Source organism: Cupressus sempervirens, chromosome 1 (genome assembly GCF_028749045.1).
Source record: "Cupressus sempervirens isolate cs-2001-9-10 chromosome 1, ASM2874904v1, whole genome shotgun sequence".
NCBI classification, from domain to species: Eukaryota; Viridiplantae; Streptophyta; class Pinopsida; order Cupressales; family Cupressaceae; genus Cupressus; species Cupressus sempervirens.
The window spans coordinates 306479968-306502432 of NC_143118.1; the positions used below are offsets into that span (position 1 = coordinate 306479968).

Sequence of the window (22465 nt, forward strand, 5' to 3'; positions counted from 1 at the left end):
TACATGCCAATTTTTTAACTATGTAATTTATATATAATAGTTTTCTAACTTTTGATTGGATGAATGAATTGGAGTCTTATATGAGAATTTGTGAGTTCACAAGATATGACTTTTAAGAAAACACTTGAATCTATTTCCTTATCCGTAATTTTCAGCACACACATTTGTTATCTATGTACATTAAATTTCCATTTTAAAACTTTAATTATTGTATATGAATTTTAAGATAGAAATTTATACATTATAATAATATAATGAATAATTTGATCTTTCATACTTTTAACCATTATAAATATTTTAAATTTTTTTATAAATAAATAGATTGAAATATATATTTTTAAAGATTTTAAATATTTAATATAATTATTTATTACAATTCTTAGTTGTGTGCTATTTCATTCAATTTTTATTAAATATATAATATAATTAAAACTAAATTTACATATAAAATTAAAACTAATATTATTGAATATTGAAGACAAGTACTAAGCCACTACCTGGCACCTGTTAAGTTTGAAAATTAATAAAGAAAATCTTCCTGAAGTGTCTATCAACCTCATTCAAAATTAAATTTGGTGAGACCGCTTTCCTGTCTCTAATTATTTTTCGCAAAAAGTTTTATTCCGTGATTCTGATATCTAATTTCGTATTAATGTTTCCATCAAACATTTGGAAACAGTGAGTATCAATGGCTTCGTCAAATGGCGATGGAAGTCATTCCCATCAATACCGGCTTCTGTTGGCTTGCCCTACTGGCTTATCTCGTTCACAGGTAAGTAATTCTTTACCAGCACACGCTATTATACAATTGAGTAACTGTACCACATTTAAATTTGTGTTTTCTGCATTTTTCATGCTTTTAACGAATGCCTACTTATTTTCGGCCATCTTTGAAACCCCGGTCAAATTGCATTATAATAATAATAATAATAATAATAATACACAGTAACTTGGATTTATGTTCAGAGGTTCCCCCCCACTCCCCACTAAACTCTATACCGTACAAAGCGTCTGCACTGAGCAATAATCCTATTTTGGATGCTCACACATATAAATGAAAATACAAGATCATTCAGGTGCCTTGTAAGTCATCCAGTTGTGCTTCTTCGTGTGATTAGCCTAAAATGTGCTCTGATTGTGCTTGCACCCAAAAGCACTAATATGTGGGGACAAACTGGAGATGCCAAGGGTTTAAAGGTCATGTGTTTTTTTATCGTAGTCTTCCCGTACAACAATGTTGGGACAAAATCGAGATGTTCAAAGATAATGTGTTTTTTACCAGTCTTCCCACCTCAAATATGCAATTACAAGATTTATAATTTCTTTATTTTTGTAAACTTGAAGAAAATAAAATAATCTATTTCTACTTATAAACTTAAGTCTTATAATTCTTTATGCTTCTGGATATTTATGCTTATAAATTAAATCTATACACAATTAAGATCCAGAAGTATAAAGAATTATCGCTATGGATTTTGGAAACCTGCTAGAACTTAAATCTTGGTCAACATTTCTGTTCTTATCTCATTGCAGAGTTGTTTTCTTTTCAAATGCATAGATATGATAAAAAAAATCCCCCCCTCCATGACTTTATAAACTGCAACTCGTTCAACATGGTTACTCGAAGGCCTTTTTCAAGCACCCTACTCTCTATACTTTTGTTGAGGCCATCTATTACCTCTTCCATTTGCTTGAATGAGCTAGCGAAGGGAAACTTTGAATTCAAGCAGTAAGTAACAACATGAATTTGTTAACCTACATTACTATGGGTTCATATATTTGTTCGACACATCTAAATGCTAGAAGGCATCCTTGAACTTGTTGGTGGCTTCATGAAGATAATTCACAAGGCTTTCCTTCCTGTTCATCAATTCTAGAACCCTAATTAAAGGTGCACACAACAAAAAGAAAGAGAGTCTAAAACATAGAAACTAATAAAGAAATGATTTGGAGGAGTACAACAATAAAAAATATGATTGAAAATTAGAAAAACTTATTATGGAATAAGTTATAACATCAAAATGAGAAAAACTAATTAGTTTATTTATTTAAAATTGCCTTGACAATCTCATCATGTCTGGGCACTAACAAACAGATCATCAGAAATGGTCTTCACGACCTTCCCCCCTTTGGTTTTTCTTTAATAAGGAGATTCCACCCATCTAGAGCATATAAGAAGATATTAGTGAAGTTGCAATATTCAACAATGTGATGAAATTGGTGGCAAACTATGTAGCTTTTGACTGGACAAGCTCTTTTTTTATCCTCAGTGTGCTCTCTTATTAGATCGGGCATCTGAGAGTGCTTTTGGTTGTATTTTATAATGTTAATCACATTCTCTACCATAGTTTTGATCAGTTCTAGTTTCCCAATAAGGAGAATATAAGTTTGGTGGGTGATAGAAAGGCGCCAAAGAATAGTAGAGTGTGTTGCCCCAAAGTAGCTTCTTAGATGCCTCATGTGGTTTTGTATTTTCTATCATATCTTAGATGATATTCTCCATAGTAACCTCCATCATTATCCATCAAACATTTTGCATTATTTTAGGACATGTTTGAATTCACTAGAGTTAGTTGATTGTAGGAAAGTCATCATCCGAGTTGAAGCCACAAGAAAGTTAGTTAGTGCACAAATGTTGCCATCCACCCAATAGATGACATGATGAATTTGTTTTTTGGCCAAAACTTCTTTTGTTCATTAACTAAGACCTTTGTGTATTTGACAATATCTTCTGTACAAGGCCTACTCAAATCTTAAGGATCTAGAGCCTCAATCGCTTTATCTTCTATAGTCAATGAATTAAGCAATGGTTCCAAGTAGAGTCTACGTGCCAACTTTGCCTCGTTATGCTATTCTTGACTCCACACTTTGCCTTAGAGTGAAGGTTGCATACAAGGACTCTAACAAGAAAATGAAAACCCATGGTTGTGATTGTGACAACTAGCGATAACAATCTACAATTAAAGAACCCTATATTCATGGGTCAAAGCAAGAGCCCACTAAATCTATAGTTGACCTTGGTGAACTCATCACAATTGTCATTGCAACAATTATTCTCTCTTTTTTTTTTTCTAATTTTTCTCCTCATATGAAAAGAGAGCCTTTATCTTTTGTGTAGCCTCAAGCTGTACTACATAGTTCATAGACTTGGACTTGCCATAAACTTAGTCTATATGTTGTACCATGATCCTTCAATGCCATATTCACTTTTCAAAAGACTGCAATCTCTACAAAGGCATAACTTGATTTCTGAACCTTATTGGGCTTGACAGCTAATAGAGTTACATTCTTCATGACACTTATTTACATTGTTCAAGGAATAGATGGAAAACTCACAGTTTGATCGCCAAGTTTTGAAAACTCATCGAGTTTTTCAGCTTGGTGAGTTTTTCTGGAAAAACTCATAGGATTAGGGATGCAAAGCTTTTGAAAAAAACTCGCCTATGCAGCAAAATCAGAGGTTAAACGCCCAAAAATGTCTTCTTTTTGTCCCAGTTTTCATTTGCAACATTGTGGAGCATTGTTTTAGTGTCTAAAAGCAAAAAAAACATCATTTCTTACTTGCAGGAGGATTTAGTCATTTTTTCAACTCAAGGCTAGGAGGATTTATACAAATATAACATTTAAGTATAAGTTCTTATACTTTAAGTTATATTTGTATAAATATTGCTTGGATGTCTGAGATAGGTTTCAACTTCATAGGAGTTAAAATACAGATTCTAGATTTTGGGGTTTTCAAAAAATTCCAGGCCTAGCCAAATTTTAGGATTCAACGTGCCTTCAAGTTATCTCCCACAACCTGTCTTGGCTATTTGAGGTCAAATTGAAGCTGGAACAAGCATTTTCTAATGATTCTAACTCATTTTCTCACAAATCACTTGGTTTCAATTATATATTCCCGAGTCCTGAAAGACTTAGCTCAACCAATTGCTCACATCCAAGACAAGCAATACTTTCTAACAGGCCAAAATTGTTGAAACTCACTCTCGGACTTTTTTGCTATGATGTATTTACTTATGGTATTATAGAAACTATTTACTATGATGTATTTACTTCTAGTTTTATAGAAGCTAACTTTAATGATGTATTACTATTAACAAACTATTTATTGTTTTGCCTCCCGCCATCAACATTCGGTATGAGAATGCGACTTTGTACCCAATTTGCATTTATATATCTAAACTCTGCTTGTTTCTTTTGTGTTCTCATTAATTAACTCATTGGATGCATCTTCCCATTGAATTTTGCAAAACATGTATTTTTAATTAAATTTAAGCTGTTTTTAGGTTTTGGCTGAATTTTTCCCGAGTTATTTTTGGGAGGCTTGACAAATTTTTGCCAAGTGAGAGTTTTCCATCTACTGTTCAAGGCTTGCGACAACTTTCTTAAGTTTGTGGAAGCACAAGAACACATCACATGATAGATTGGATCCAAGAGTGTTTTTTGTATTTATCACTTCAATTTTAATATCACCACATTCAATTTAGGAGATTCAACCTACATAGTTGGCAGGACATGCTACAAGACATTGGGCTTTGCTATACCTTGTGACCAACTAAGATTATTTATGATGCTTGCAAGCGTAGTTTGCAAACTCTCCGAGTACTCTCAGAGTTGTCGAGTACTCTCAAGTTTTTTTGTTGGGAGAGTACTCTCAAGTTTAACTCGTGTATTTATAGATGTAAAAAAATGTAGGTAAAAATGTTAAAGCAGGGAAAATGTTGGATTAGATGCATTTTTCACATCATTTTAGTGCTATAAAACTGCACATTTTCTCTATTGAAATGTCAATTACTAATTTACTACATTTTGTAATTGCATTCTACAAAAACATATAAGTTTATTTAAGAGATTTTAAATTTTAGTACTTTTTGAGTTGCCAAGTTTTCCTCGAGTTTTTGTCGTGTATATGCTGAGTTTTTTCCGAGTTGAAAAGTTTGGGCTTGCCGAGTACTCTCCTAGTCCGAGTCTGCAAACTATGCTTGCAAGTGACATAAAAAAATCAGTAGGTTATGATAGAGCCCTATTTTTTTGGCAAAAATCAAGGCCTCCATTTATGATGTTGGAGACTGGAGAGAAGATAATCATTGATGTCAAATATTTACAGAGTAGCAAAACATCAATTACTAAGTCAGTGCTCTGCATTCTAAAGTAATCAATATCCATTTTGTAGAAAGACTTCAAAAGCCATCAGACTGAGGAGGTTTCTGCAATTGAGTATGTTGTATAGTCTAAAAGACAAAGTTTAAAATGATATAGTCAGTGAGGTGACTGCAAAATAAGGCAATGATGATACAACAATAACTTACAAAGACCACTGAAAATAGACGGGAATCTCTAGCACTGAGATGACAGGGTACATGTTGAAACATCATATTACAATAAGGAGCAGTTATAAATGAAGTGATGTAGAATGCAGATAGCTTCAAAGTGTTTGAAGAAACTTGATGAAATTTGTAAGGCTGATTAGCATAGCAGGAGTTTGAGTAATAAGTTAGTATGTATGCAGTGATGGAGCCTGATGAAACTTCTAATCCCGATGAAAGACAAACATCATAATGCGGAAGTTAATAATTAATATGAAGTATTCCAAAAATGTTTCTAAGCAGCGTGTGAAGAAGATTCTGTGTCTATCGTAGGTATTAAAAGACCAGTCAGGTAATGTAGTGCTATTCCACTTCACATAATATGGATGGAAAAGATTAAACCAACAAAGCATTGTCAGATATTCTGAAGTTCAATTCAAAGCCAGCAATGTCTAAGAGAAGAGACCTCTCCTGGAGAATGAAATTGATGATTTCATGCTCGTGTCAATCCAAGTCAACAATATACAGACTATAGCGATCTGATGCTTCATGAATAAAAGTCTGCGGATGAAGGCGTAATTACGAGATTATAAACTTGGATATATATGTCCACAACAAGAAACGGCACCATCTTTACTGTCTTGGATGTTTAGGTTGAGACCAGCCTGCACAGATAAAACACACAAAATATACATGGAGAAAGGATAAATGTATTCCTCAGCAGCGACAAGTTTCCACAACACAACACCTCGATGTATTCCGAGGCAATGTCTTAGTCAAAGAAGAAATGATTATAGTGAATCAAAATCCATATATTGCTGAAGAACTCAGACCCGATAGTTTATTCTGAAGCAAGTTGCATAAACACATAATAAGGAACCAAGTTGCATATTCATAAGCAAGTTGCATAAACAACATAATAACCACAGCCATCAAACTTGCAAATAAGTTATCATTAAGAGATGAAATTGGTTGTGTGTCATGAATTGATGAAGATTTGGATGTCGATGCAATCAAAGGAGCTGTTCTTAAATTTATGGAAAAGGGAGCATCCTCGTCATGATGTCTAGCGTCGATGAAGCAACAAATAAAGTTCCTGTCTATACTAATGTACCACAGTCCACAGACAAAAGCCGAGAGATAAAGACAATAAGGAGTTTTTCATCATCACACTATCGGGTACCATTCAGAATGCCTACACCATTGGAAGTGGCAGGGCTGTGGACATTGCTGTAGAATAAGACCAGGCCACCATATGCACAGAGTGATGGCTTCAAAAACTTACGCTTTGAATGTGTGTGTCCAAGGAGACTTGATCCATGTATCCAGTACTAAATCAGGAGTCACCGTGGACGATTATGGAAGAAGTTCAAAATTAATATGTAATGACCATATTTGAAGCATTAATGATAGGTTAAACATTGTGGATGAAGTTCATATTTTAATTACTATAAGCACAATACAAGATGAGGGGCAATTGATTAAAATATAAAATGAAAACATTAAAGTTAAAGAAGACTATTAACTTTAGAAGAGGTGTAATTTATTTTCGAAGGGATATAAGTCTTTAACATGAATGAATGAATGAAAGATTTTTAATGACGTCCACGAGGCCATAAGCCTAAGGGACCCACATAAAACTCTTAGTCAGTCCGATGTGATTTCTCCAGCCTGTCTCTTTTGTTGTGAATCTGCATAAGTAAAATGGCCCCCTTGAGGAGTCTTGGTTCTTCGAAAAGGTCTTTTATGTTGTTCACTTTTAACGTTTCTTTGTGTTGGTTGCGAATGTCTTCATATGCTGTACAATCCTTTAGATAGTGCCACTCTGTTTCCACCACACCTTCGTTGCAAAATTTACAAATTCTGTCCTCCCACTCTTCCTTAGGGACCTTCCATCTACCAGTTTCACATCTCAAACAATGGGAACCAGATCTCAATTGAGCGATTAAGATTTTTGCCTTTCCTTTGATCTTGGCTCCTAAATATTCTTTGTTGTCATGTTCGCATGTGGGATTAAATTCTTTGACATAATAGGCTTTGTTTCTACCTAACTGGTTTGCCCACATGATAGATCTGATTTTTCCTGCCACCCATTTTTTAATTTTAGAATTGTTTTCCGGGCACTCTTGGTAGTCAATGTTCCACTTGTTGAACCATTTATCATATTGTTTCTTCCATGTCTTCTTCCAATGGGCCAGTTCTTCGTCAACCACCCTACTAGGCCAACGATGTGCATCCATTTTACTCACTTTTTTTAGAGAACTCAACAATCTAACAATTGCCGAAGCCTCCACTGGGAACATGCCCTCTTCTTCTAAAATAATCTCGTATGGAATTGTGGATTTAATTTTGAGATTAGTTGTGATGAAGTGTTTTTGAATTCGTTCAATTTGTCGCCATTTATGGTTTGATACGCTGCTCCCCCATACCTCGTTGCTATATAAAATAATTGGTATCACCAGCAACCCAAAGAGGGTTTTCTTAGATTCATCTGTTTTGAAGAAGATAAGATGCCTTCCATCCCCTATGTATCCTTTTTGATCTGCATGTTTCCCAATTGAGCCGATAATGGAAATCTATCCCCAGGTACTTGTATTCTTCTACAATTTCTAGCGCTTTGTCATTAAATATGATAGTGCATTGTTGTTTTCTCTTCCTCAAGGAAAAGACCATGATCTTGGTCTTAGAAGTGTTGACCTCCATCCCTACTTCTGTGCAAAAGGTTTCTAAGTTCTTCAAATGTTCCCTTAGCCCCTGTGCTGTTTTAGCAATTAGAATGAGGTCATCAGCATACAAAAGCAATCTGATCACATATTTCACTAGTTGAATTCCCTCTCCATTGGCTTTGTTTAGCCATTCATCTAACTTGTCAATATAGAGGCCAAACAAGGTAGGAGATAATGGGCACCCCTGTTTGACCCCTATGTCACTGCCAAAACATTCCGACATGCCCACTTTGGTTCTGATTTTCGCTTTAACCTATTCGTAAATTTTATAAACAACAGCTCTATACTCTATTGGGATCTCCAATTCTTCCATCCTATTCCATAACTTATCCCCAGGGACGGTATCGAAAGCTTTCTTAAAGTCAACAAAGCAACAAAAAACCTCTTCCCCCTGTTTATCCCATGCTTTTTTGATGAGGAACCTTAGGGTAATGCAATGGTCAATGGTGGAATGTTTTGGTTTGAAACCCGCCTGTCCTATAGCTCTTTTCCCTTCTTTTTTTGCCCATCTGCTGATTCTCTGCTCTACCATACTCTCGTAGAGTTTTCTTAATAAAGGGTTCACCATGATGGTGCGGTAGTTGGAAGGGTTGATGACATCCCCGCTTTTATGGAGAGGAATAACTACACTGGTGGTGCACTCCGTGGGAAAGCAGCCTTGCGTGACCATATTAAAAATGTTCTTGATGTGTGGTGTCAACAAATCTGTCCCCCACTTTAGAAGTTCAGCCTGCAACCCATCAATATTTGAGCTTTTCCACTCGCTAATCTCCTTATCCCTAGAGTAATGTCTTCATTAGAAAATAGTTCATCCGAATTGTTGGTTGTGGGGAGTGAAACTTCGTCCTCCGGTCTCTCATAAAGAGTCTTTGCATACTCTAACCATTGAGAATCCATAATTTTATTTTTAACCTGTTTCCTAGCTTGTTGTAACTTCCTCCAAAAATCTTTAGGATTGTGCTTTCCTAACATGATTAGCTCCTTCCTCTGATTAATCACATATTCTTCTTTTTTGTATTTGAGCAGCTGTTTGTATTCTCTTATGATTGTTTTGTTTTCCTTTCTCCCTTTAAATTTCCTTTTTGCGGTCTTGCATTCTTTGTTATACCATGGGTTAGCCGGAAAGGTGTTTGAGATGCTCTTCTTTATCCTTGTTCTCTTACAACCCTTTAGTGCTTCCTGAATTAGTGGGATTAGTGAGCTGCTGCTGATGTGACTTTTCTTATCACTGTTTTCCTTGATATTCGTGATGTCATGATGCATTTGGATCTGCTGTTCAAGAGCGATACAAAATATATTTTTTATTATCATTGTTTATAAGAATCTTGCCCTCTTTATGTCATTTTGTGCTTTCATCTAGAACCTGCTTACTTTTCAGTCTTTTGACCTTCATATTGTATTTAATATAGAGAGGCATATGGTCTGAATTTAGCTCTATAGGACATTGTTTAATTCTGAAATCAACTACTTTGGTGATGATTGATTGTGAACATATCATATAGTCTACCACACTTTGTCCGTTATACATTTTACAAGTAAATTTGTTTGATTTAGGCCACATCTTCATACCATTACACACAACTAACCCGTGGAGGCTGCATAACCCTAAGAGTTCAGCCCCAAAGTGAGACACACCACCTTTTTCATCCCGAGAAGTCCGTTTGCTAATATTGTCATCATCTTCTTTTAACCACAAGGGATTACTGTCATCTGTTAGATCGTTGCTCAGCTGAATAGCCTGGTTACTCGCTATCTTAGCATTAAAATCTCCTAGAAGAATTGTGTTACCAGTTTGATTAAAGGAAAACACGTCTTTCTTTAAAGCTGCAAATGGATCTTCGTTGTCTAGATGCCTCTTTTTGTAGAATTTAGAGCTTTTTGGTGTGAAATAGCATGCTGCTAGCCATGTGATCTCCTCATCATCCTCAATCTTCAGCCATATAAATTGTTTATTTGGGTCCTTTTTCTCCAATTTTATGTTTTTGGTCCACATATCTTTTATCAAGATAGTAACACACGGAGACTTTATTGTACCCTTCGAAATTTGGAATCCTACACCCGTCATGTTTGTGTGTTTCTATGAGACAAATAACGTCTTGCCCCTCGGCTATGGGCCCCAACCCCGGTCCTCTTCTCCATGGATAACCTCTACAATTCCAACTCACCATGCTTAGATACTCTCGTGGGGTCCTAAGTTCCTATTTTTGATTCGCTGATTTGTCGGCAATCTGTGCTTTACCGTTTTTCATCCAAGCCCATTTGCCGACAGCCCTTGCTGATTTTACTTTCTCCCATTCCTTTCTCCTTTCCTCTTGCTGGTTAATGGTTAAATCCTTGTCTAGGTATATTTGGGTGTCTTTGAGTAGCCCCCTATTCTTCAAGATTGCGCTCTTATCTTCTATGTTGCTAAAAGTAACTCTCACATGTCTATTTTTCCCCATTTCCATACTTCTCCCAATTCTGTTTGCTTGCCGGATTTTACCCCTCCATTTTACGTGAAAAGTCACATCTCGAAGACATACATTCGATATAAACATATTCGACAAAAATGTATTTATAAGAAAAAGAATAATTGTACGGAGGAATAAGGAGCTTAAAATGACTTTGTAATATGAATTAAAATATTTTGTTTTGATAATAAAATAAAAGGCCCTTTGTTTATTTTTATTAAAGGCATGGAGAATTAAACAACAGTTGATTGGTCCTTGGTAATCTTTTTTTAAAATTCTGTAAGCAATTTATGTCAGATAAGTGGACGAGGCCATCTATGGCATTTTAAATTCGATCATTGCAGCTATTGTGAAATATTTAATTGTTTCTGAACCTGTGTCCAGTTTGTCTCCCCGACCTAAGGAGTTAAAGCGTAATTTGGACTAGTTTAGAATTGCGTATATATATTTGATCATTCACGTCTTGATTATTAAATTGTTTATAGTTCATGTGCATAGAACATTATAAAGTTGTACGTTATAATCTTCATTGTAGTTGACTCTATTGCCCAATAAGCTAAAGCACTGGTCTTTTATCATTGAAGTATTGGTTTTATATTTGAAGTTGGAAAATCTATAACTCTTTCTTACAAATCTCAAGTCCATTGTTGAAAACCTTATGCAAAACTTTCATTTCAAATTATCACATAACTCCATATTAATCAAGTTCAAAGACCTTGCTAGCCGGAGAACTTCAAAGCTTAAATTCGCTATAGAAAAGCTTTGAGCCAAGCAGTTAGCGTTTGAGGTGAAGGTCTACCCGCTTGGGTGTAGTGGAGCCTAAAGTGTAGGGGAATCAAGGTGATCCTCGTTTGTTGGCGAAAATTGATTGTGGAATCCTATTGGAGAAGTGACAGGGTCTTGGATTTCTAATTTGCGGTTTTGGGAATCAACAGGTTATTTGTTAGTAGGCAAAATGTCACCGGGTTTTTCTTTGTAGGCCTTTTGTGCTTATATGTTTCGTTGGTTATGAGGTCCCATAAGCTATGTGGCCTCATGGAAGCTATTAAAAACATTAATTCATTCATTCAATCATGTGGAAGTGGGAGAAGCATGAGGGCGAGAGCATGGAAGGAAGAGAAACAAGTAAGTAGAAACATAGTAGAGTGAGATCTAGAGTTGTATCATAATATCATTCAAATTCTATAAGTACATTTGTAATCGACATAGAGCATCTTACACAAACAACAAAACCTTCAAGGACGCCATTTACTGAAATCCAATTCAAGATCCTAATCTGATTCATGAGGCATATAACAAGATTGCATTATCTTCTGAATACAATCTGATCAACAATGCCAATAGAAACTTTATTTGTTTACAAGGACCATCAACACCTTGACATTCCAAGAAACTGGAAGACAATTCACCATTAACTCTTATACAAATCAGTCTAATATGCATCTTAGGACTGATCATAAAACAGCCTTTACTTCTTTCACATGACATTCTCTATGGGGTCTTTCAATAACATCTACAAGGTTCAAGATATTTCCATAGACATTGGGGTCATCCACATATCCTTTTTGCACCTTGGACCCTATTAAAAAACCAGAGGTCTCTCTCTATTACAAGTTCTGATACAAAATCAGATTCAAGGCATGACTGATCACAAACTTCAAAACAATAATTACTCCTTCAAACCAGTGTTACCCCAAGTTTCTAGGATGGGGACGAGAGGGAATAGGGGGACGAGTTTCCGAGACAACAACTTTTTTTGCCAAGTTTGGGTATGGCAAGGGGACGGCTATATAAATATAGGGAAAATATAAAAATATATAGGGAGATTTGCATATATACATCATATTCATATGAAAACATGGATAAAGCATTGCATTTGAACATCATAGAACCTTAACATACAACATTTTAATAGTCAATATTCAATGCTCAATTTGCATTCATAATTTGTAATTATTGTCAATGTGCATGTAATATATTAATAATAACATAAAAAAGTGAAATATACCTAAGAACATAATTCAGAATTCATTGCCAATAGCAACAAGAACAATACCCCACCTTCCAAATTGAAACACAATACTATCATTTAATTCTGAAACTACACCTAAACCTGCTCTTCTAACTCATTGTAAGTGGACTGATATTATACAAAAAAGGTCTGCTACATGTTAACAATTTTAGAATGTGTGTATATCAATTTCTTCAATAGAGGAAGACTCAATTTTCCTATATATATGTTGGTGGTGCCCTATAACCAAGGGATACCACATTTCATTATGGTATAATTATACTATAATAATATAATTAATATAATATAATTATATTATATTTTCAATGTCATATAATATATATAATGTAATTGTTGTTAATACAATAATTTTTATTATCACAACCTCTATGTTGACTTGAAGGAATCCGACCATAGCTACAATAAAATCAACGCTCTCTCTTAGCTGGAGAGGAATCCTTCTTGATAACTTCTAGTTTGTCCTCCTGACACTAATTTTCAACACTCCCCCTCTAGCTAGGGAGACTCTTTATATTAGGTGAAATATATTAACTTATACAATATCCACCATAGTGGATGTATAAATTGTCTTTATGGCCTATAATTGGATATCATCATATTTAGTATTCACCATAAAGAATTAGGATTTCTATCATTATGGCATGTTGTTAGATATCACGATGTGTTATCCATCATGGAGGATTTAGAGACACCCCCCATTATAGCATGTCGTCAGATATCACCATATCCACCATAATGGATTAGGGTAACTACTATTATGACATGCCATTAGGTATCACCACGTGTTACCCACCATAATAGATTTAAAGAATTACCTTTATGGCATGTCGTTGGATGTTAACATTAGTGCTATCCACTGTAAAGGATTTAAGATATCTACCACTATGGCATGTCATCACGTATCACTACATGTGTTACCCACCATAATGGATTTAAGATATCTATCACTATGGCATGTCGTCAGATATCACCACATGTTACCCACCATAATGGATTTAAGATATCTACCACTATGGCATGTCATTAGGTATCACTACATACTATACCCACCATAATGGATTTCAAAACCATCTTTGTGAGATTGTCACCTCACAAAAAAGGTAATAGTGTACAAGTGTCTTATCATTGTGAGATTGTCACCTCACAAAAATATTTACCACACAAGTAAAAGAAAATCGCTATAGACTCCTTGATGTGGTTTTGTCATGATATCTACCATGAACCATATCAAAGGACGACAATAAGGGCTCACCCCTCAAAATTCTCTTACACAGAGAAAGCATTAATATGGGATTATTGTAATGTCCCCTCTTTAGCATGACATAGCATTGTTCGTGGATTTGCCTATTACAGACTCTCGTAGGCAGATGGAATTGATGAGAGAGTCATTTTGGCGTTTATTTGGTGATTGGATGCCTCATTATGCTCTTGGAGATATTATTTTATTATCATTTTTATACCGGGCCTACATGTTATAATTCTAAGTTGAGTTGCACTTTTTTTTTATAAAGTTATTTATTATAAAAGTGCATTATAATGGGATTTTATAGTGGATGTTTCTAGAAGTTCTTAGTAACTTCTTAGAAAAGTAAATAAATAGAGGGCTTGGCCTCTCATTTGGACATGGGAATTTGATGATTTACTACCTTTTCTCTATGAGCATTTGTGGCACTATCTAGGTCTGCAAATATTTAGCATAATCCTTGAGAATGATACCTCTTAAGAGATTGCATGACTGAGGAAGTGAAAGACCTTTTGAAGGGTTGCACATTGGATATGGTAATCAGCCATTTCATGTTGAACTTCATTGGTGTATTAAGTTTTGGACAGAGATTTGGTTTAGGGTTTGTGATTTGTGTTGCAAGAAGACTTGTACTTCACTTATTCATCGAGAGCATCATTTTGGGAGCAATTTGGAAAGAAATCAGGGCATTTTTGAGGAGTTTTTGACAGGGCCTGTTATGCAATGGAGACACATTTTTGCTCATAACTACCAATCAGCTGGGAGTCTGAATTTATAATTTTGGGAGGGCATTCGTCTAACCTAGGCACCCCTTTTCTTGGCATTTTTGGCAGCTAAAACCCCAGTAATTATTTTTGCTAGAAGCTGTACAGTTAGTACAGGTACGGTTGTACCTGCTGGCCGTACAGGGACTGGTTTGGGAGCAGTTTACGGGCTGCAGCACTGTTGTTTCATCATCAGCATGCGACTACAGCATTTTGGCAGTAATCAGGTTCCATTTTGATTGGACTTGATTATGAAAATTGCATATGTTATATTCAGATATAAGGGTCTGAAAAATTTAGTCACTGTGTAATAGTCTTTGCACAAATACTGTCATTTTGTATTCAGTTAGAATCTATTGTGTGAGACAATGAAGCTGTAATTGACATCTATATTGAATGCATATATATTTTGACACTGTTATTTGCATCATTGTATTTTGTGGATTTGGCATCAACAATTTCTGCAATCAGTTATTTACTAAGAGCAGTAGAGCTGCATGCATGCCAAGTGTTTGACGGAATTTTCATAGTACATATTTAGTTTCATTCTGTAGTACAGTCCAGATTATATGCCAAGTGTTTGACAAAATTCGATACTTCAGCATTGGTAAGTCCTAGTGGCTTTTTAGCAAGGGTCACTACAGTGGTATCAGAGCGGTTTCCTGCCAGCCTGATAGGGTGCATGCTATCACCATTTGCTATAGTCTATAGGAGCAAAAAAGCTTTGGGAGCCAGCACAGCTGAGCCCATGGCTGATAGACGTCCATAGAGCCCACATAGAACCATTAGAGATGGTGAAGAAGAAGCCAGAGAGTTCTATAGAGGACTGCAGAGGGAATAGGTACAGGCAATGGGGGAGGCAATAAGGGAGGGAAATGTATTGAGTCGACAGATGTTACAGACAATGATAGATCGTTTGACTCCACAGGATAGAAGATACCAGGGGAATGAGGAGAATAGGAGTGTGGCAGGTTCACAGGGTGCACAGAGGACCCGGTCATGGACGGCCAGTAGGCCTACACGCCCTACCTTCCTTAGGGAAGAGACACCAGAGTTAGTGGAGGCTAGGCTTCAGGAAGATTTCCCGGATGATTTTACGACTGTAGTCGAAGAATGGCAGGCATTACCTCAACATGCCTGAGAGATAATTGATTTTGAGCGATACTTGATTCAGAGGAGAGAACATATCAGGCTTCTCAGGCAGGAAAGGAGACAGAGAGGAGGACATAATAGTAAGTTACAGAGTGCTGCGGGTAAGCTTACCTTACCTACTTTTGATGGCAGCGGGAAGATGACTGCACAATCTTGGATCCACAAGTTGGATACCTTCCTTGCTTTGAGACCTATGTCAGAAACAGATGCAATTAAGTTTGCTACCTTACACCTTGAGGGAGTTGCTCATGATTGGTGGTCACATGGGATGGTCACATTACAACACAATCAAGTAATGTCATTCAAGGACTTTGTGGATAGACTTGTTGAGTGTTTTGATAAAAAGGATCTAGAAGTCTTCTTTCGTGATCTGGCACAGCTAAAGCAAACAGGTAATTTGGAACGATTCATTAGTGAGTTCCAGAGACCATCAGCGAGAGTTCATGATGTTTCTGAGAGGAGGTTGGTTATATTATTTATCGAGGGGTTGACAGAACCACTCAAGGGGTGGGTAAAGGCTTTTGACCCTACTACATTACAGGAAGCTATGAAGAAAGCTCAAAACATGGAGCTGGCAGCCTCGGCTAATAGGTTTGGTTCTAAAGGCTCTTCATCATTCAGAGATAACAAGGGGGGATTTAGCAAGGATAAAGAGAAGGTTAATGATATAAAGGGCAAGTCAGCTGCACCTTTGGATAAGGAGACACTTAATGACCTGCGTAGGAAAAAGCTATGCTTCTTTTGCAAAGGTCCACATGAGTATGGCCATGATTGTCCTATGAGGCCTAAGGGGAAAGCCAATCGGGTGATGTGGGGTTATTACGAGGGCTCAGATTCAGATAGTTCAGAGCACCATGATGAGGATCCCGATGATGCAGAGGGTGAGCAAGAGATAGACAGTGCAGAGGAAAAGAAGGAACCAGAGCTACATCTACAGGAGGCACTTCTGTCTAGTATCCAGAGAGAGGGATCTTTCAGACTCGGGGAGAAGGTTATTACATTGTTGGACACAGGTGCCACGCATAATTTCATTGATGCACGATTTGTGGAGAGGCGTGGACTCATTACTGAGGAGTTTGAGGGATTGAGAGTCAAGGTAGCTGATGGATATACTCTTCGTTGTGACAGGATGGTGTGTGATCTACCTTTACGCCTGAACAACTATGAGTTCAAGGCGGATTATCATGTGGTCAACGCGGGTGACATGGACATAGTACTTGGGATGCAGTGGCTACATTCTTTGAAGGAGGTTACCCTGAGACTGGAGGATATGGAGATACGATTCGAGGTGGATGGCAGGACACATGTGCTGAAGGCTATCCGTAATGGTGATGTCAGGACTATCTCATTTAGGCGGATGGAGAGATTAGCCAGGCATAACAATATAGAGTGGGCAATAGTTTGTACTTTGATGCCTACATAGGAGGAGCAACATAAGGCTGAATATCATCCTGATATTCAGAAATTGAGGATCAAGTACGAGAAGTTATTCAGTGAGATTCCACCAGGCAGGCCACCAGACAGAGGCATTGAGCATATTATTGAGTTGGAGGAAGGTGCTAAGCCTGTCATGATCACACCATACCGACACCCAAAGCGACTCAAGGATGAGATCGAGAGGACCATTAAGGAGTTGCTAGCTATGGGGCACATTTGACCAAGTCACCTTTTGCATCTTCTGTTGTCTTGGTAAAAAAAAAGGATGGTACTCTTCGGATGTGTATTGATTACAGGGTGTTGAATAAGAGAACCATTAAGAACAGGTATCCCATCCCTCGCATTGATGAGTTGATAGATGAATTGCATGGGGCTTGTTATTTCACGAAAATTGATTTGAGATCAGGATATCACCAGATTAGAGTCCGTGAGCAGGACATTAAGAAAATTGCTTTTAGATGTCATTGTCGACACTTTGAGTTTGTAGTCATGCCTTTTGGTTTGACCAATGCACCTGCCACTTTCCAATCCACTATGAATAGGGTTTTCCACCATTAGTTGAGGAAATTTGTGCTGGTGTTTTTTGTTGATATTTTGATCTATAGCCGATCATGGCAAGAGCATCTAGAGCACTTGGAGACAGTATTGAGCATTCTACAGAGGGAGTCCTTGTATGCCAAGGAGTCCAAATGTGATTTAGGGATGACAGAGCTGTTATATCTGGGACATATCATTGGTGCAGATGGAGTGCGGATGGATCCTAAAAAGATCCGCGCTATTGTTGATTGGCCTCCACCAGAGAACCTTACACAGTTGAGGGGGGTCCTTGGTTTATGTGGTTTCTATCGCAGGTTTGTCAGTGGCTACTCACGGCATGTGGCCCCCATGACAGATTTGCTGAAGAAGGGGGCATTTATGTGGACTCAGGAGGCATAGGACTGTTTTATGAGATGCAAGGAGATAATGACTACGTGCCCAATACTAGCATTGCCTGATTTCACTAAGCCATTTGAGCTGCAATGTGATGCATCTGGAGAGGGAGTTGGTGCTGTACTCATGCAAGATAAGCACCCTATAGCTTATGAGAGCAGGAAGCTTAGAGGACCCGAGCGCTCATTCAGTATATATGATAAGGAGATGTGGCCATCATGCATGCTTTGGCCAAATTTAGACAATATCTTGTGGGCAGCAAGTTTTGTATTAAAACTGATCATAACAGTTTGAGGCATTTTTTGGGACAGCGGGACTTGAATGACCGCCACCAAAAGTGGGTGAGTAAGTTGCAGGCCTATGACTTTGACATCACATATGTCAAGGGAACACAAAATGTTGTTGCAGACGCTCTATCTCGTAGGCCACATCTCACTTCTATGATTCAGATATCAGAAGATTGGCGACACTTGATTATAGCAGAGTATGCCAGAGACACATGGGCCTCTGATATAGTGGAGGGGACAGCGTTTGGTACCAGATACACACTTGTAGATGATTTGATCATTCACATGAACAAGATTTACTTAATCCCAGGATCGAAAGTAAAGCAGCTGATTTTGAGAGCACTCCATGATTCACCTACAACAAGGCATCTCGGGTACTTTAAGACATACAGGTTAGTTCGGGAGCGGTTCACTTGGAAGGGGCTTAGGCTGATGTTTTGCAGTATGTTCGAGAGTGTCTTGTTTGCCAGCAGAACAAACAAGAACACACTTATCCGACAGGGCTCCTCTAGCCACTTCCTATTCCTGACAAGAAATGGGAGTGCATTTCCATGGATTTTATCACAGGCTTGCCTAAGGCCCAAGGACGTGATTGTATTTATGTGGTGGTGGATAGGTTAACAAAATATGCTCATTTTTTTCCCATCACTACTACATACTCAGTAGTTCAGTTGGCAGAGGTCTTCTTCGGAGAGGTTTTTAGGTTGCATGGTTTGCCTCAGAACATTGTGAGTGACAGGGACAGCTGCTTCATGAGTCACTTCTGGCAGGAGGTATTCCAGTTGTGTGGCACCAAGCTTACACCTAGCACCAGTTATCACCCACAGACCGATGGTCAAACAAAAATTGTGAACAAATGGGTGGAGGGGTATTTGAGGAATTAAGTGGCAGCTCAGCAGCGAGCTTGGGTCAGGTGGATATATCTCTGCGAGTATTGCTACAATACTACATATCACATGACTACACAGATGACACCCTTCATGGCACTTTACGGTTATGAGGCACCTAGTTTCTTGGATTTGTTGTTGGGTGACAGTCAGGTACCCAGTGCAGGTGAATTATTACAGGAGAGTAAGGATATAGTTGCTACTCTCAGGGACAATATTGCTAGAGGCTAGAACCAGCAGGAGCAGTATGCAGACTAGAAGAGGACTGAGCGTAGTTTTGAGGTAGATGATATGGTTTACCTCATGTTGCAGCCATACAGGCAGTCCACTCTCAAGAAGAGTGGTGCAGAGAAACTGAAGCCACACTATTATGGACCATTTAGGATTATCAGGCGAGTTAGTGAGGTGGCTTATGAATTGGAGCTTCTCGTAGATAGCAGAGTGCACAATGTGTTTCATGTGTCACGCCTCAAAAAGGCGTTGGGTCAGAATGTGGTGCCTTTTGCAGTATTACCTCCCTTAGATGATGAGGGAAAATTGATCTTAGTGCCAGAATCCATTCTGGAGAGCAGAGAAAAACAACTTCGTAGGAGGGTGATCAGAGAATACTTGGTTAAGTGGAAAGATCTACCTGTTGAGGATGCTACTTGGCAGGGGGAAGCTATTTTGCAGCACCTGGCGTTGAGTTTGCTTGAGGCCAAGCAATTTTAGGAGGGGCGGATTGTAATGTCCCCTCTTTAGTACGACATGGCATTGTTCGTGGATTTGCCTATTACAGACTCTCATAGGCAGATGGGATTGATGAAAGAGTCATTTGGCATTTATTTGGTGATTGGATGCCTCATTATGCTCTTGGAGATATTATTTTATTATCATTTTTATACGGGGCCTACATGTTATAATTCTAAGTTGAGTTGCACTTTTTTTTTTATAAAGTTATTTATTATAAAAGTGCATTATAATGAGATTTTATAATGGATGTTTCTAGAAGTTCTTAGTAACTTCTTAGAAAAGTAAATAAATAGAGGGCTTGGCTTCTCATTTGGACACGGGAATTTGATGATTTACTACCTTTTTTCTATGAGCATTTGTGGCACCATCTAGGTCTGCAAATATTCAACATAATCCTTGAGAATGATACCTCTCAAGAGATTGCATAATTGAGGAAGTGAAAGACCTTTTGAAGGGTTGCACATTGGATGTGGTAATCAATCATTTCATGTTGAACTTCATTGGTGTATTAAGTTTTGGACAGAGATTTGGTTTAGGGTTTGTGATTTGTGTTGCAAGAAGACTTGTGCTTCACTTATTCATCGAGAGGATCATTTTGGGAGCAATTTGGAAAGAAATCAGGGCATTTTGAGGAGTTTTTGACAGGGCTTGTTATGCAATGGAGACACATTTTTGCTGATAACTACCAATCGGCTGGGAGTCTGATTTTATAATTTTAGGAGGTCATTCTTCTAACCTAGGCGCCCCTTTTCTTGGCATTTTCGGCAGCTAAAGCCCCAACAATTATTTTTTCTAGAAGCCGTACAGTTAGTACAGGTACAGTTGTACCTGCTGGCCATACAGGGATTGGTTTGGGATCAGTTTATGTGCTGCAGCATTGTTGTTTCATCATCAGCATTCAACTACAGCATTTTGGCAATAATCAGGTTCCATTTTGATTGCACTTGATTATGAAAATTGCATATGTTATATTCAGATATAAGGGTCTGAAAAATTCAGTCACTGTGTAATAGTCTTTGCACAAATACTGTCATTTTGTATTCAGTTAGAATCTATTGTGTGAGACAATGAAGCTGTAATTAACATCTATATTGAATGCATATATATATTGGCACTGTTATTTGCATCATTGTATTATGTGGATTTGGCATCAACAATTTCTGCAATCAGTTATTTACTAACAGCAGTAGAGCTGCATGCATGCCAAGTGTTTGACGGAATTTTCATAGTACATATTTTGTTTCATTCTTCAGCAGTACAGTCCAGATTGTATGCCAAGTGTTTGACAAAATTCCATACTTCAGCATTGGTAAGTCCTAGTGGCTTTTTAGCAAGGGTCACTACAATTATACCTCAAACTTCTCCCTCATAGAGAATTGTTGACAATTGGCTAAAGGAGATATGTAATTGTTGCCATTTGTGGCAACACATGATGTACATGCTTACAGGAAACCTCGGAAATAAAGATACTTAGTGTTTGGTAATCAGAAAATTGTCTAAGTATAGAATTTGGTATATAGTAGTGTATTGTTTTGTTTATAACTTGTTGCTGATGTCATACTATGACTAACGAAGTTAGATTGAGATAGTATACATGTTGGTGATGATGTGTATAACCTTGGAAGTCAGTACGGACTGTATGAAACATAGATAATCATGTTTTAGTGAAACATGATAGTGGAATTGAAGGAAAGAATTATTTTGTTTACAAAATAATTACTTGTCCAATTAGGGCTGACATCTTAGATGTTTACTCTTAAGTTGGAAAAGTATATTGTGGTCTTAGTTGACCTAGCAACAAGTTGTGTAAAGGCATGGTATCTATACAAAGGACATTTTGAGAATTCAAATGTTGTGCAAGTGCTATCATGTAATTGTGATGTTGAGCAATTGTATGCAAACTTTTGTGAAAGCAATATATGCGAAGTTTTGTGAAAGCTAAGTTGAAGATCAGAGATCAAGCTGAAGATCAGAGATCAGTCGAGAAAGAAGTTACAATACCTATTCCAGAAGTCTGATTACTTGTTTGAGCAGTGAGCTCTTCTTGTAATTGGAAGTGCATGTTTGGGCAGTGAACTCATCTTGCATCTACTGTACTACAACTCCCAACAAGGATTCAAAGTCTCCTAACAGGGACTCCTTATACTTAATTTGCTCATTGACTCCTAACAGGGTCCATCCTCTAACAAGGAACTTATATATCAGTATATTATCTAGTGGGTATCATCCCCACCGGGGTTTTCCCTTGGCTAGGGTTCCCTAGTTAACAAAATATGGTGTTATGAGTTATCTCTGTGCATTGTTACTGTTACTGTTCAGCATTACTTTATTACTTTGTTATGCATGGTTTAAAGTAAGAAATAATATCTAGTTGGCGACTAAAGTTTGTAGATTACTGATTCACCCCCCCTCTCAGTAATCCCTATTTCTAACAATTGGTATTAGAGCTCAGTTACTTTGAAGAGGCTTAACAACTTGAGTAAGATCCCTATGGATATGGAACAGTTGATGAAGAACCT

General features: G+C 37.4%; 1 protein-coding gene across 37 annotated transcripts in view; it reads left to right on the plus strand.

Annotated features, from left to right (window-relative positions):
* Window positions 1-475: 475 nt before the first annotated feature.
* The window catches only part of NUDT9 (nudix hydrolase homolog 9), a 197839-nt gene continuing 175849 nt past the window's right edge, over window positions 476-22465 (plus strand). For 34 of the 37 annotated variants that reach the window (XR_016363293.1, XR_016363294.1, XR_016363316.1 and 31 more), the window contains exon 1: window positions 582-772. Coding sequence is in view for 28 of the 37 variants with exons in the window: in XM_089823472.1 (XP_089679598.1) it covers window positions 689-772 (84 nt within the window). In the remaining 9 variants the exon portion in view is untranslated. The other 3 variants (XM_089823471.1, XM_089823525.1, XM_089823544.1) reach the window with 1 other exon arrangement.